Genomic DNA, 14,394 nt, shown 5'->3' with positions numbered 1-14,394 from the left:
GCTCCGGTACACTCATTTAACTCATTAAGAAAATGGTTTTCGATAAGAAATCGAAAATCAAGTAAAAATTGAAAAGAAAAAAAAATCGAGAAAATTCGCAAAGATCGATAAAGTTTTCTCAAATTTGTGAATTAACTGATTGTGCGCCTTCGGCTCGTTCTGCAAAGGTCATACTTGCCAAAACAACAAACTTAGAAGCGAGGACGTAATATACCATTCTGGAAAATTCATGAAAATTCAAGAAAATTTTCAAAATTTTCTTAATTTTGTAAAAAAAATTCAAAAAGTACTTGAGCTGCTTAGGATCAACAGGAATCTCAGGTTTTCAAAATTATTTCACCCATTCACCTTTCGAAATCTTTATTTCATTTTCCAGCCGTTTCAAGCCGGCTTGAGCCGTGTTTTTGGCACCGGCTCGGCTGCGGCGCGGCTTGCTTAAAAATGTCCGGCGGCGGCTAGATCGGCGGCTTATTTTCGGCGGCGCTCATGCCTGAATGTGATTTTTATATGAAAAATTACATTACCTGGGGACAGAACTGTCAACTTTTTTCTCAGTGTAGCAGCTGACTAACGAGCGACATCTATCGTTCTCCCGTTGTCCTAAGTGTTATATGACTTTTGTATTGTCATTCATTCAGTTAGGCGAAAAGCCCGTTGACATTGTCTATTGTCTTGAAAAAAAGAACACTTCCCTTGCGGCACCAGCTACGGAAGGACCGATATAAATATGTCAAACCTTTCAATTCAAAACATACCATACCATTTTAGCGCCATGTTTTACAATGGTTATATGACGTCATCGTCATTTTGCCATTTTTAACGCAGTTATAGCGTAAATTATGATTACATTTCCGAAACCCGTAGACACATTATTTGCGCTTACCGTATGCATCGAACTCTATGCGTTACAAACGACATAGCGGGCTAAAAAGTCCGTAGTACGAAGCAAAAAAGAGGAAGAAAAGATTTTTTTTGTACTCACCTTTGACGTGGATAAGCCCATTAATATCAACATCTACGATACAACTTTCTTTTCGCTTTAGTCATAGAATTTGGCAAGTAAAGGGGACGCTGCCTCTTAAATAAAAAGATGAGTGGCAACTGGCAACCCTAACTAAATTCCTGCATCGACAGGACTGCTTCGTATCGATATTTTTGGCTTTTAAAATTTTATTTTCCGATATATAATTCGGTTTTGTATTGTAAGCTCATTCGATACCAATATATTGCGGCTTTCGTTTTTATATGATTTTCGTAATAAAATTTGGCTGATGTTTGATATCGGCTCAACTATGTATTGCGTTATTGAAATAACAAACTTTCTTTTCTCGTTTTTATGCTGGCTTTCAATATCCGTACTTTCGTTTTGTTTATATGATTCAGGAGAGTAAAAATCAGTAAGTCTGCCTCACCGCAATAATTCCTCATCAAACCACCCACGTGACAATAAACATTAAATCTGGTCCATGAATTTGAGAGGAAATAACACTTTAGATGGTTATATCGGTTTCCTTCCTTATTCATTTCCAATAAATAGATTCGTAATTCGGATAATATTGACACGGGACAAATGATCCACCTTCTACGATTTTCATGGTAAATTTACACTAGAATTCGGTTGGTGTATTTACACCGAATTCAAATTAAAATGAAAGCGAAACCTCTCCATATTTATTTGCTAACACAAAACTAACACCCCTCCCAATAGCAAATACCTCTAACTATACAAAACGGCTCTCGATCCAATTCAAACAAAAGTTTTGCGAGAATTCATTGATGATTTGTGTAACTCCGAAGTTGAAAACGATATATGTGTACATGTGCGATAGGAAGTGGATTTGGGAACTTTTAACTTTTCAACAATATTCCATTATGTCGAAGCCTTGTTGTACGATCTTTAATCCGAATATCAACACAATCAGTTGCGAAAAGTGGAGAATTTGTTTCAAGTTGAGGAAAGTTTATTGGAAGAGATCAATGTTAACGATATAATAATGTGTGGAAAGCATATGCGCCTAACCGGGGCTAACCGTACAGTGACAAATCTATCGGTAATCTATCGTGATGAAATCTTTGCGTTAAAATAAATATTGGACGTCGGTGTTGTGCCGGTAATTTATTACTTTACGAACTTTACTTACGAAATATGATAACGGCATCCGAAATATAAGCGAGTTGGAGAGATGGTGACATGTCACGATGAATTTCAAACATCTTATGTTTTTTGTGTTACTATTTAAGCAGCAACCTGCAACAATTAATATGTCTTACTTATGGGGTCGTAATACTTACCTAGTAAACACGCACGGAACTTTGAAGCCCAACAAATTTTCGGAACTGAAAACTAAAACAACTGAGAGTATTGGAAACTTTTAACAGCATGGGACATGGGACGTGGAATCTAAATATTCCGGTAAACAGACGAAGAATCAGATATTCAAGTTACAGTATTTTGCATTTACAGTGAGCGCAGACAAAAAATCTTTTACTTCACTTAGTGACTATTTTTGGGAAAACATTTTCCTAAATTTTCCACAATTTATCGAAATTTTTCCAAATGTTTTTTTTTGGAAAATTTAGGAAAATGTGGAAAATTTAAATAAATTATGGGAAAATCTGAAATAGTAAATGTATCACATGAAATCAAAAAATCTAGTACTTCAACCGAGAACTATTTTTGAGAAAAATCTTTACTAAATTTTCCGAAGTTTTTAGAAATTTTTCCAAATTTTCCATGAAATTTTTCGGTGAATTAAAAAAATGGAAAATTCAAGGAAATTATGGGAAAGTCTGGTATTAGTTTGTAAATCCAATAGAATCAAAAAATCTAGTACTTTTGTCAGGATTTTTTTAAATAAAGTTTTTATTAAATTTTCTAGATTTTTTCAGTGTTTTTCATTTTTTTTTGGGAAATGTGGGAAAATTAAGGACAATATGATAAATACAATGAAAACATGAAATATTTAAGGAACTGAGAACCCTACCAAAAAATTTAAAAAAATCTAGTACTTCATACAGTGACATTCTCGTACAATCATTTGAGTGTATTTTCCCGAATTTAAAAAAAAATATTTTTTAGAAAAATTAATGATATAAGGACTGCAATCTAGCCAATGGAGTGGAGACTATTTGTAAGTTAAATTAACATCGAAACCAATACTCTGTCTAGCAATCAAACTACTTTTATTAAGGGTAGTCAGTCAAAATGTAGAATAGTGTGTGTAGAATACAAAGAAATAATGTGTGAATTTGACACAGCTAGCTAAGAGTTTGTTTGCTAGAGAGAGTTTTGTCGAAACACAAAAATCTCGAAAACTTTCAAACGAATGTTTGTCTTTTGTATTCATAATTTTCTAAAGCTTTCAAATATTCTTTAAATGATGCAAATAAATGCTGTCGTACCATGTTATATTCTTGGTTGCACTTCGCTATCTTGCTACACAACGAACGAAACGACTTCTTCAAAAAGGAAGATGTTATGAATGTGTCGCAAAAAAAAAAACGATTTTATAATGCAACTCCTCTAAGTACAATAGTTTTCATACGTTTTTTTTTCTACCACGTATTAAACGAACGACATATCTCTAACATGTGAAATAATTGTAGTCATCTCATAACATCACGAGCGCTATACAATTTCATTAAAATGGTAAGTCTTCCTCTGCATTATTTAATTTACGTTTACTTTCCAGATATTGTCAAACACAGAGCCTATTTTTAGATTTTTTTTTCAAAATTTCAACAAAAATTCCAAAAATTTCCAAATATTTTTCCACCATTTCGGATGGTTTTGGCAACTCATGAGCTCAGCCTTGCGTTTTAGCTGACTCTCAATTATTTTGTTTGATTCTTGACACTATCAGCTTCCAAGTGAAGTCGAGCATGATTAATTTGAAAGATGAGCGTCAATAATCAAAAAAAAATCATTGAGAGCCGGATAAAACATAAGACTGAGCTCAGGAGCTGCCAAACCCGTTCAAAATGATCGAAAAATTCGGCTTTTGGACGTTCGCAGTTTTTGGAAATGTTTGGCAATTTTTTTTAAATTAAAAAAAAATCCAAAAATAGGCCCTGGTAAAACTACAATACGATTTTAAAAAGCAACCAAAAAAAATATGAAAAGCTTCTAACATTGCGCTTGATATAACTGTTATGTATACCACATGAAATCCCTTTTATACTTTTATCGTACAACTATGACCCACATTAAAAGCACATAATGCGAAAGTAGAGAGAGAGAAAAAAACGAACGTAACGAAATATCATGACACACAATTTTCAGTGATGTATTTGTTTCAGGAGAAAGCTTCGCGGAATTACATCACGGCAACTCTTGTAAAGTTATCGCTACCGGAACTAGAATATTTCTATTATTTATTGTTGTGAATTTAATTTTATGGGAGCTGAATAGGTAACTGAATTATTGAGTTTTCTGTTCTATACGTTTTTTCTTTCTTCTGTGTTTGCGTTTATGCTTTCCATTTATTGTATACTGACTAAGGAAAGCGAAACAAATGTAATAAAAAAAGAATCTAATTAATTATGTTGATGGAATGCATAGCAGTCGGATACGATGCAAGGATATAATACAGTTAAGTCTTTATATAAACTAATAAAAAATAAAAATAAATAAAAATAGGAAAGGAAATTCGTATTATAGTTATAACAACTAAGTAAATTTAAATAAAACATTTTAACTTTTGTTCATGTTTATGGCAGTGATGGGATAATTTTATATTCGTTTTCGATAGTAAAATTTGTTTAATATGGTGCACAGTTACAACAGCTATAACAACATCTCAATCAGGATAGACAGAATAAAAAAGAAAATCTTTTATTTTTCAAATTGCTGACACGTACGTTTTATGTTTAAATGTGTAAAAAGTTTGTTTACTCGCTTCGATCTCGTTTCCAAGGGTGGCTGCGAAACGTGGCTGCTCATTTGTTATGTCAGGACCAGGGTTGTATGCGCTAAACACGTTTTCGTTACACGAACAAATCCAAGATTTGAACGAAACCGGTCTCTGCCACTGTTTCGAACTATGAGATTTTAACACCTTACGATGCTTTGCATTCAATAATTTAATATTGATCTTCAAAAATGCTACATCTCTTTAGGCCATGCCAACAGTGGGAAGGAAATGACTAAAGAAGCAGGTCATACCCTTTTGCATGTACAAGTCTAGCGAATCATAAATGAAATGAAAGTTGTCTTTCGCATCATCTCATCACTGCATCTGCTAACACATGCGGATCTCGTGGTGCAGCGACCACGACGCTGGTTTAAGCGAACAAATCACATACCATACCAGCGTTGTATGCGTAAACGTCTGGTTGTATATTGAAATACCGAATATTTGAGTCGTGAAACTGGGCAATGCATGTGAATTAGCGATATTTAGGAAGCGCTAATCGCAATACCACATGCTTAACGTGACCACGCCATCTAAGTATTTTACACTCTGAAGGATTTTTTGAATATTGCGCCTTAGTACCTATAGCAGTGCTAAACCTACTAAAGCGCAGTAGGAGTAGAATACCGGCAGCTTCCAACAATGTGCACAACCATACCAGATTTTTATGAATCGATTCAACCAGCTGTGTATTTGTGTACATGTGACAACCGATTTTTTTTCTGGCCTGGTTGAGGCTCGAACCACCGACAACTCAATCGTATATTGGAAAGCAGACATGCTAACCATTACGCCATTGAGTTGCCGTTGAGAGCGATAACGACTAGTGACGCTAATACAACCCTGGTTAGTACGTTAGTCATCACAATGCCAATGTCTTACATTCATTCGTTTCTTAGATATTCGAACTGTGTAACTTATAAAATTTGATTTTAGTTTTCTAAATAGAAATTGACTATTCGCTGATGATATTTGCCTTTGTTGGTATAGGAAGTCTGATTGCATTCAGGAACCGCGCTCGTTATTTAACGGAAACAGAAGATGCAATTTGGAAATGTTACGTGAAACAGCAGTGAATATTGCGGCAAAAGATTTAGATTCATTTTATTATCCAAAGCGACTGCACACAAAAAGGAAATCCTTTATAAAATGTCAAGAATTTATAACAAAAAATGTTTCACTGAAATTCCCGCCTCATTGTAAATTAACACATTCTAGGCGACATCTTGGTATGTTAGCTCCAATATATGGAGATTTTCCATCCGTTCACACTACGCTTCATATGATACAAGTATATCCTACATTTATGTGAACTGCAAACATTTCGATATTATAAGCATAGCTCAAGGAATTTAATTTTGTAAAATGTAAAAAATAGGTTTGAATTTCAAACAGCCAGGAGCATTGAGCACCTCAAAGTGCCACCGTGTTATCAATATCTTTTTTTTATTCCACTTTGTCCCACACATTCACATCTTGTGACTCAAACACCATTTGAATGTGTGGAACAAAGTAGACTAATAAAATTAAGAGATTTAATAACACGGCGGAACTTTGAGGTGGTCATGATCGTATGAAATACTTATTTCTTTAAGTCTTTGTCTAAAAGCGTTTGTGATGAATAGTGAACAACTTAACGAACTCCTAAACAGTGACTGGGCGTGACAGCTGTCAAAATAAAGGGCTGAGGTATAAAGTTACAGTTACCTGCCTGTATGAACACCAGTAAAACACAGTATAGATTCCATTCGAAATCTCGCTGTTTGAAATTAAGTGGCCGTATGGCATACCTGTGGGGATGTCTATGCCTAGCAACCGTTTCCTTAAGACGAAATTCGACTTTCCAAATTCTTATCAGTTTCATATACTGCCGAGATCATGGGCCACGGCATTTTGTGGGTAGAGAAGAAAATAGAATACGATTGCCGTAATACCGCTCCAGAAAAAGAACTGGTCGCGAATCATTTTCAAAATTTAGCATTGAATTTCCTCTACATTTTACTTCAGTTTTTTTTACAACTAATTTCATTAACCATTTTGACTATGCGAAGTAGCCGTGACATGCATTAGCTTGCCAATTATATAAGTCGACATTCAAGTGTTTCCAACCACAGCAGTTGCCTTTGAAGTATTTTTTTTAAATAATTTTTTAATTTTTCTCTATTAATACTTCGTCTGCAAAGTAGGTGTATGTTTAATGTTTATTAGCTCTTGTTAATAGCAGGTCTTCAATTCTCCACACGCAAAACGGTTGAAGCAAAAAAATTCATTCCAGTTGAGCTGCACTCTGCACTAACTAGATTACACTTTTAATTTTCTCGGAAATTTTATGTTAATTTTCATTCCGTGCTGTTGTAACAAGGGGGTGTGGGGTTTACGTTGAAAAGTATGTAACAGGTAAAATTATAATGAAAAAGAGATCTTAGATGTTATTAAAAATAACAAAACAACAAAATAGTTAAAAAAAAATATTTTACTAGAGTTAAAAGATGTGTTGGAACAAAATATAAAAATATATTTAAACAACAATAAACAAGAAAAACTAATTATAATATTAAAAATAAACAGCGATAAGTGAAAGGAAAAATTGAAAATATTCTTTATGGAAGGTTATTATTAAATATAAATTACAACACAGACAGATAGATATATTATATCAAAAATAAAAATATTTTTAAGAATAATCTATTGGATTTACATCGATATTTTTAGCTAATCTAAAATTGATAGGGGATTGCAAAGCGTTTAAATATAGTGTACATTCAACCCATACAGAAGAAAATGGGTTGAGACGGAAGTGAAACAAAAGAAACATGTGACTGTAAATATATTTTCTGTTTTTATTGAAATAAACGAATTAAAAAAAAAATATGAAAAATCGAATATTTTATGGATTCCAGAGGAACGAAGATTGTAGCAAAACATAATCGGCACGGAGCTGTTTCTGTACAAAGATATTTGTTTTTGTAAAACCTACTTTGGCTGCCTAAAATTAGCATTTCGCCTCCATCGAACCAAATGTAAGTCAGCACCCAATTTAAACAATTTACCAGTTAATGAAAACGTAGATTCGTAGATGTTTTTATTTTAATTTAAAACCGAGCTGCATTCGTCACGAAACTCGTGTGTCCAACAAAAAGGCAACAAAAAGAGAGCTGCGGGAAAGGAACCGTTTCAACCATTATTTTCGTACTTTGTTATAAGTGTACTGATTAGTGGTTAATCACCAGTGGAAATGAACGTGAAAGACATTTATTTGTATGCGGTGCTCTTATTTCATCAAAGAGAATGTGTAGTTTTCAGAGACTATTCTTGTACCAGAGCTTTATTTGAATGTGTTATGTAGACTTTCACTGATTTAATTAAAATAAGCTAAGTGAGCTTGAAAAATTTTTATTCGGCTACTCGTGGACAAGAAATGTTTTAGTTGTTTTTGTACAGCAAATTTTTTTATTAGATCGATTTTTCCGTTTTTTGGAACCTGCGGGAAGCTTTAAATATTGTTTGGAGCCAACTGGAGCACTTGTTTGATCGCAAAAGTATAGTTACTGCCTGAGGTCCAAGCTTGACAAAGATAGAGGTCCTGATATTCATGACTATCAACAAAAATCTTTTATAGTAAGTTTTTTGAAGCAAAGTCATTCCACTAGGTCGCTGCGAATTTTGAAGGCTGTATCATACGCAGACGAACTCTAACTTTCTCTCAATAAGTATTTTCCTAAAGTCTTTGGGAAATATCATAGGAAATTTGATGAAATCCAATGAAAAATGACCATTCCAATTGCGCTGCAGCGCTGCATAAAACGCTAAAAAAATGAAAAATTTTAACAAAAATTTCCTCAAATTTCATCGAAAAGTGGTCCAATTTCAACAAATAGGATTTCTGTAGAAAGGTCTCGACGATAAAGATTTGAGGAAATTTCAGATCAGGGAAGGAAAATATTTGCATTTGCTCATAATGTCCACAGCTGGGCTTGAACTAGCAACCTCTGGTTTATAAGTCCAGCGCCTATCCAACTCGACCAACGAGACGAACAAAAATGAAGTCATTTCAGATAGATCAGCGTAGTTACTGATGTGTGGCAAACAACATTCATGCGAGCCTGTGAGCTAGTAAAAGACGTGAATATTGTTGGCATTAGTGGTTAACGTTAAATGTGGCACATAAACATCTGACTTCATTTTTGCTCGTCTCGTTGGTAGAGTTGGATAGGCGCTGGATTTATAAATCAGAGGTTGCTAGTTCAAGCCCAGCTGTGGATATGAGAAAAATGCTTTCACTTCAGATTTTGATGTCTAGTATGTTTCACTACATGATGAGAACATTTTTACTTTGGAATTTCCACGAAATGATTCCAAATTAAAATGTGATTTTGTTGGAGATCATTCATAAATTCTGTGACGCTTTTTCAGTGCTGTCATCTCAATTGGATTTTTAACAACTCCAAAAATACGCACTGTACGACGTCAAAATTATGTTTTACCCCCAATTTGGAGTGGGATATTGGGGGTAAGAACATAATTTCAACATCGTCGGGTTTGTATTTTTAGAGTTATTAAAGATTCAATTGTGATGAAAGCACTGAGGAAGTATCACGCAATTCATGAATGATCTCTGTTGAGCTGTTAATATTGTATCGGACACTCAGTGCACTTTTTTGTACAAACTTAGAGTCCTCTTTGTTTTACTTTCATCAAATGTACACAAAATTGCGATAGAATATGAATTAGATCTACAACAATATCCCGTACATCTCTCGTGTAACTATTCAATTCATTTAGCGTAGCGATTAAAAATAGTACAAATTTGTATAAGATCCTAGGTTTCTCTAGCTGGAAAACTTATTTAATCAATGTTTAATATTCAAACTATGAATTTTATTGAAGAAAATAAGCAGGTGTCACACAGCTGTGTCTGTTCGTTCCCTTAACGTGCACGTATACGCACCGTTCTACTCTAACGGCACATAATTTCCAAGTGAATTTCATATTGATTGGCAAAAAATGTAACGAAAACACAACAAAACCGAAAGAAAATTAATCAAAAGTTCATCAAACTTTCTTCGACGACAAAAATATGCTACTTTAACCATCAAAAGAATTGATCATTTTCTTGACAAAGTCGCTAAAATAATCAAAATTACGGCTGCTTTGTGTTTACCTACCGATACTACGATAATCTTTCATATTTTCATTTTTGTTGGTCTACCTCTTTCACCTTTTAAAAACTTTTAGTCGCCGAAAAAACCATCGGAAAAATTAATCACAAAAATTTCAGAAATATCTCAAACATCTTACAATGTTCACCTTAATTATGCTCATAAAAATGTACATCCAAAGACGCTTCATTTAACATATTCTTCTTTCAGGCACAGCTTTTTTTTACAGATATAGAGCCACCCAGGTTATACAGACAGAAAACGGAATTCTAAAGGAATTCATCAGCGATCTAATTCATAATATATAATATCGCCTAATGGATAAAACAGACACCAAAAGCACTTGTAAAAAGGGTCGTTACGGGTAAAACTTACGGTTTGTATGTGTGTACACACATACACTAAGAACGACTAATACAGGTGCCTAATAGACATTATCTCTTATAGCCTATTATATAATTTACTTTTGGGATAGACATTAACAAGATTTTAAATGGAAAATGATGTTTTATTTGATATTGAAATGGCTGGCGAAATTAGTGTTTGACAAAATTGGGATATTACGGGAACACAGCAAATACACAGCGAATGTGTAAGGTAAGATATAAACTGGAATGCTCGTTTTATTTCGTCATCTTTTTATCACCTTTTTTGGATTCAATTAATGGAATGAATATCCAATTTCAGGGTTGTGTGTAATTGGTATGAAAGACAGGTTCGACGAATAATTAAATTACCGTTTTTTCCCTGTTTCTATTCAGTACATTTTTGTGCTTTGAGGATCTGACGTTATTGACATTACAGGTATGCTTTGTAAAATGAGTTTTAGTAGTCGAAACAAAATTAGGAATCTAGGAATGATACGAGTTAGGTGTTCTTCATAGTAATTAGGTGTGATATAGATACGTTTTCAAAACGCAGCTGTGATGGGACGACAATATCATTATTATTAATATTGTATTCGAGGTTATATTATTGTCTTCTGATCATCTGGGCGATGATTCTCGTATTTTCGTAACTCCAAATATTCGTAACTTAACAGTTGCTTGTTTAAAGCCCATATGATCTGTCAATGTACGAATTCGTAAAGTTAACATTTTTAATTTAGTCCTGGGATATATTATCGCCAAGCAATCTCGATATCGATAATATCAACCTGGACCATATTATTGACCTGGATTTTTTGGTTTGTTCGAAAAGAAAGTGCGCAGGAGAATCTCGACGACATTTTCGTTTCTGGGCGCGATAATATTGCCCAAAACTGAATATTTTCGGGGCTGCTAGGAATTTCGCGCCACGTCATTCACAATAATTGACAAAATGACACATTTTGTATAAGAAAATGTCACTTTGTGGGTTTATTGTGAATGACGCGGCGCGAAATTCCTCAACACCATTTTCGGCTTCTGGGCGATATTGTTGTTCGAAATGATAATCACACGGTAGAAATATCGCGTCTCCAAATGATGCATCATGGTGTACCAACCGCTGACCGGAAAAGCAGAGAGGCGCTAACAGATGGATTTCCTCATGTATCAAATAATACATGCGACGGTGCGGACGTCATCTCTTATCATTTGTCGTCGTAATAGCACTGAACGTAGCATTGAAACCTTTATTTTCATGCTAGCGATGCGAAAATCTTTATTTTGTTCTCAACGTTGTGAAAATAGCGTTCTGATGTATTTCTAAAAGAAGCCATTTCAGGTGAGAAAATAATCATTTTCTCACCTAAAATGTCTGTTTCAGCCATATTGAGTGATAAAATGATCATTTTATCACTTCTGGCCGCAAACTTTCGCTTTTTGTAGAATTTCCTATTTTCTCCACTTTGTTAACAAATAACTATTCATTCGACGCAGTGGGCTAAAGGTGTGTAGGTCGACGTTTTGTGAAAATCCGGCCAGCACCTGCCTGTCGAAAATTGACAATTTCGAAATGACCTGACTCGACATACGCTTAAGAGCCCGAACACGGCCCAACTGGTTTATCGATCAATACACGGGCCGATTGCAATTAGGTATTAATTTGAATTTCCCTATACTCATCAAAATATTTTACAAAATTACAATCTGTATGAAAACTAATGAATTCTCTGTAATAGTTAACTTCAGCAATTTTCTTCTCTGTCACATGAAAAAGTTTTGGTAAATGAGTTGGAAATTACTCAAGTTATCAAGGGGAAAAAAGTTTGCCAAATATTTTCATGTATTTAACATATTCATTTGATTACATATTCAGTATTCAGTCGCATTCAACATTTTCGTGACAAACATTGTCGTGTGAGGCGTGTGAGAGTTTTAGATTTAGTGTAAACACTCTGATTTCTAGTCGAGAAAAGGGAATTAGTTGGTTAATAGAAGTTTAGTTAAATTTGTATGTAAGAAGTGTGGGGCTTTGTCTCGTTAGGACAAGCTCAAGACCCGTTAAGACGTTCGAGTATTTGAGTTATAGATAGCGAAAAACTGCATTAAGTTTCATCACTTTTTTCATAAAGTTTAGCACCAGGACAATGTCTTAGTAAGAAAAACACTGGTCACGCCTGGCCTATTTTGATACACTGTTTCAGAAGGTTGTGTGTTCGGACTGATTAATGGTAGTATTTAGGGTAAACCTTTGGCTGACTTAAATAGATTATTGAAACTAAAAGTGTTAGGTGTTACACAACAATAGGCGTTTAATTTGTTTGTCACTCATACCATACGAATGGCTAGGGATCAAAGACACTGACCGTGTTCAAATGCTCGAAGTGGCGCTACGGGATACACCTAATTGTGTAAACGTTTCTTAATGATGTACTGATGTGGTGATGAGTACCGAATCGAATTGAAACTTATGCAGAGAATTTTCGTCTGGTTTTATCGAATCTATTCTCAAACATTAAGTACTCGTAGAGGGCTAATATTGAACTGAATTTGTCAATTTACAGTGGGAGAAAACGAAGAAATAACATTTGCAATGATCACAATCCAATTGATGTTGTTCAATCAATATGCGATATCTGCGTGAATATTCAAATAAGTTCGTAAATGCCTTAAGGTTTGATTTACACTTACCAAAAAAGTGCTCCGCATATGAAAAATTGGATTTATTCCACATCGTGAAGTCGCTAGAAGCTAGCGGAGCATCGTTGAATTTGATAACAAATTTGATGACTCAGAATCACGTGACCATTCACAATGGGAAAGAATCGTCTGGTGACACCGCAGTCAAGTGTGGAGTCCCACAAGGCGCACCTCTCTCACCAATCTTGTTCAACATTGCAATCAACTACATCCATAACGAACTATGCGACTTGTAGTACCCAGATCATTTCGGTTACAAGTTATCAAACGATTTCGACGCGCTATCTCTCCTGGGTTTTGCGGATGACCAAGCGATAGCTGGAAAGGACAAAAACAGTGCAATCCGTTCCACCGAAGCAGTAAGAATTCTGTTCTCTGAAATCGGACTGAAAATTAATCAAAAAAAGAGCCAAACCATTGGCATCGGAAATGGTCAGCTGGTTGAAGAAACGCTTACCCTATCCAATGGCGAAGCCATAGATACGATTGGTGCTAAAGCCAGAATACGCTATCTTGGCTGTTCGTTCAACTATGAGCTAATCTTCGACATGCATTGAACGGATGAATTCTACACTAGAGAATCTTGCAGTGTCACCATTTCTGAAACCGGACCGAAAGCTGAACATAATAAATCAATACGTTTTCCCAACGTTAACCTATCCATTTCAAGCAGTACCAACAATCAAAATCCCACAATACGTCTCCAATGGCTTAGACACCATGATCCGTCGCACGGTCAAAGAAATAATCGGTCTTCCTATGCGTGCCAACAACAATCAGTTCTACGCCCCAAGACGATTTCGAGGCCTAGGATTAATGAAAGCATCGTGGGAAGTCCACCTCCAACACTTCGCCATTGCTAAACGTCTCTCAACAGTTGACGATCAATTATTCCAAAATATTGCGAAGTGCACCAAGGAAATAGAATTGTGTACGAAAGCATTGAACGTCGTCGGTAACAGTACGAAAACATTGCGAACGGCACTGCGACAGAAGTACTTTGATGATTGGTGTCGCAAATGCAACAGAGAGAACGAAACAATAGCTCACGTGACCGGAAGTTGTCCTTCAAACAACCAGTAAATAACATCCAGACATCACAAAGCGAAACATCAACTTTCCGAGCTGCTGCGGCCGAAAGGATACGACTGCTTTGAAGGAGTATACGCAATTGACATCGAAGGCCGATCCAGATTCAGTGATATCATTGCCATAGACAGCAAATCGAGCAACGCATTCATAATCGATCCAACAGAC

The 14,394-nt window shown here is 35.1% G+C and overlaps 1 protein-coding gene across 2 annotated transcripts in view; it reads left to right on the top strand.

Annotated features, from left to right (window-relative positions):
- LOC119077788 overlaps positions 1 to 7,474 on the top strand; it is a 94,837-nt gene extending 87,363 nt beyond the window's left edge. The window contains exon 9 of one of the 2 annotated variants that reach the window (XM_037185095.1): positions 4,300 to 7,474. In XM_037185095.1, coding sequence (XP_037040990.1) covers positions 4,300 to 4,415 — 116 coding nt within the window. In that variant the 3' untranslated portion in view covers positions 4,416 to 7,474. The remainder of the gene's footprint in view (positions 1 to 4,299) is intronic. The other variant, XM_037185097.1, reaches the window with a different exon arrangement.
- Positions 7,475 to 14,394: the final 6,920 nt, after the last annotated feature.

The sequence above is a fragment of the Bradysia coprophila genome, unplaced genomic scaffold (assembly GCF_014529535.1).
Source record: "Bradysia coprophila strain Holo2 unplaced genomic scaffold, BU_Bcop_v1 contig_24, whole genome shotgun sequence".
Classification (NCBI taxonomy): domain Eukaryota; kingdom Metazoa; phylum Arthropoda; class Insecta; order Diptera; family Sciaridae; genus Bradysia; species Bradysia coprophila.
The sequence above is the reverse complement of the archived record's forward strand: the minus strand, read 5'-3'. Positions and strand labels throughout refer to the sequence as shown.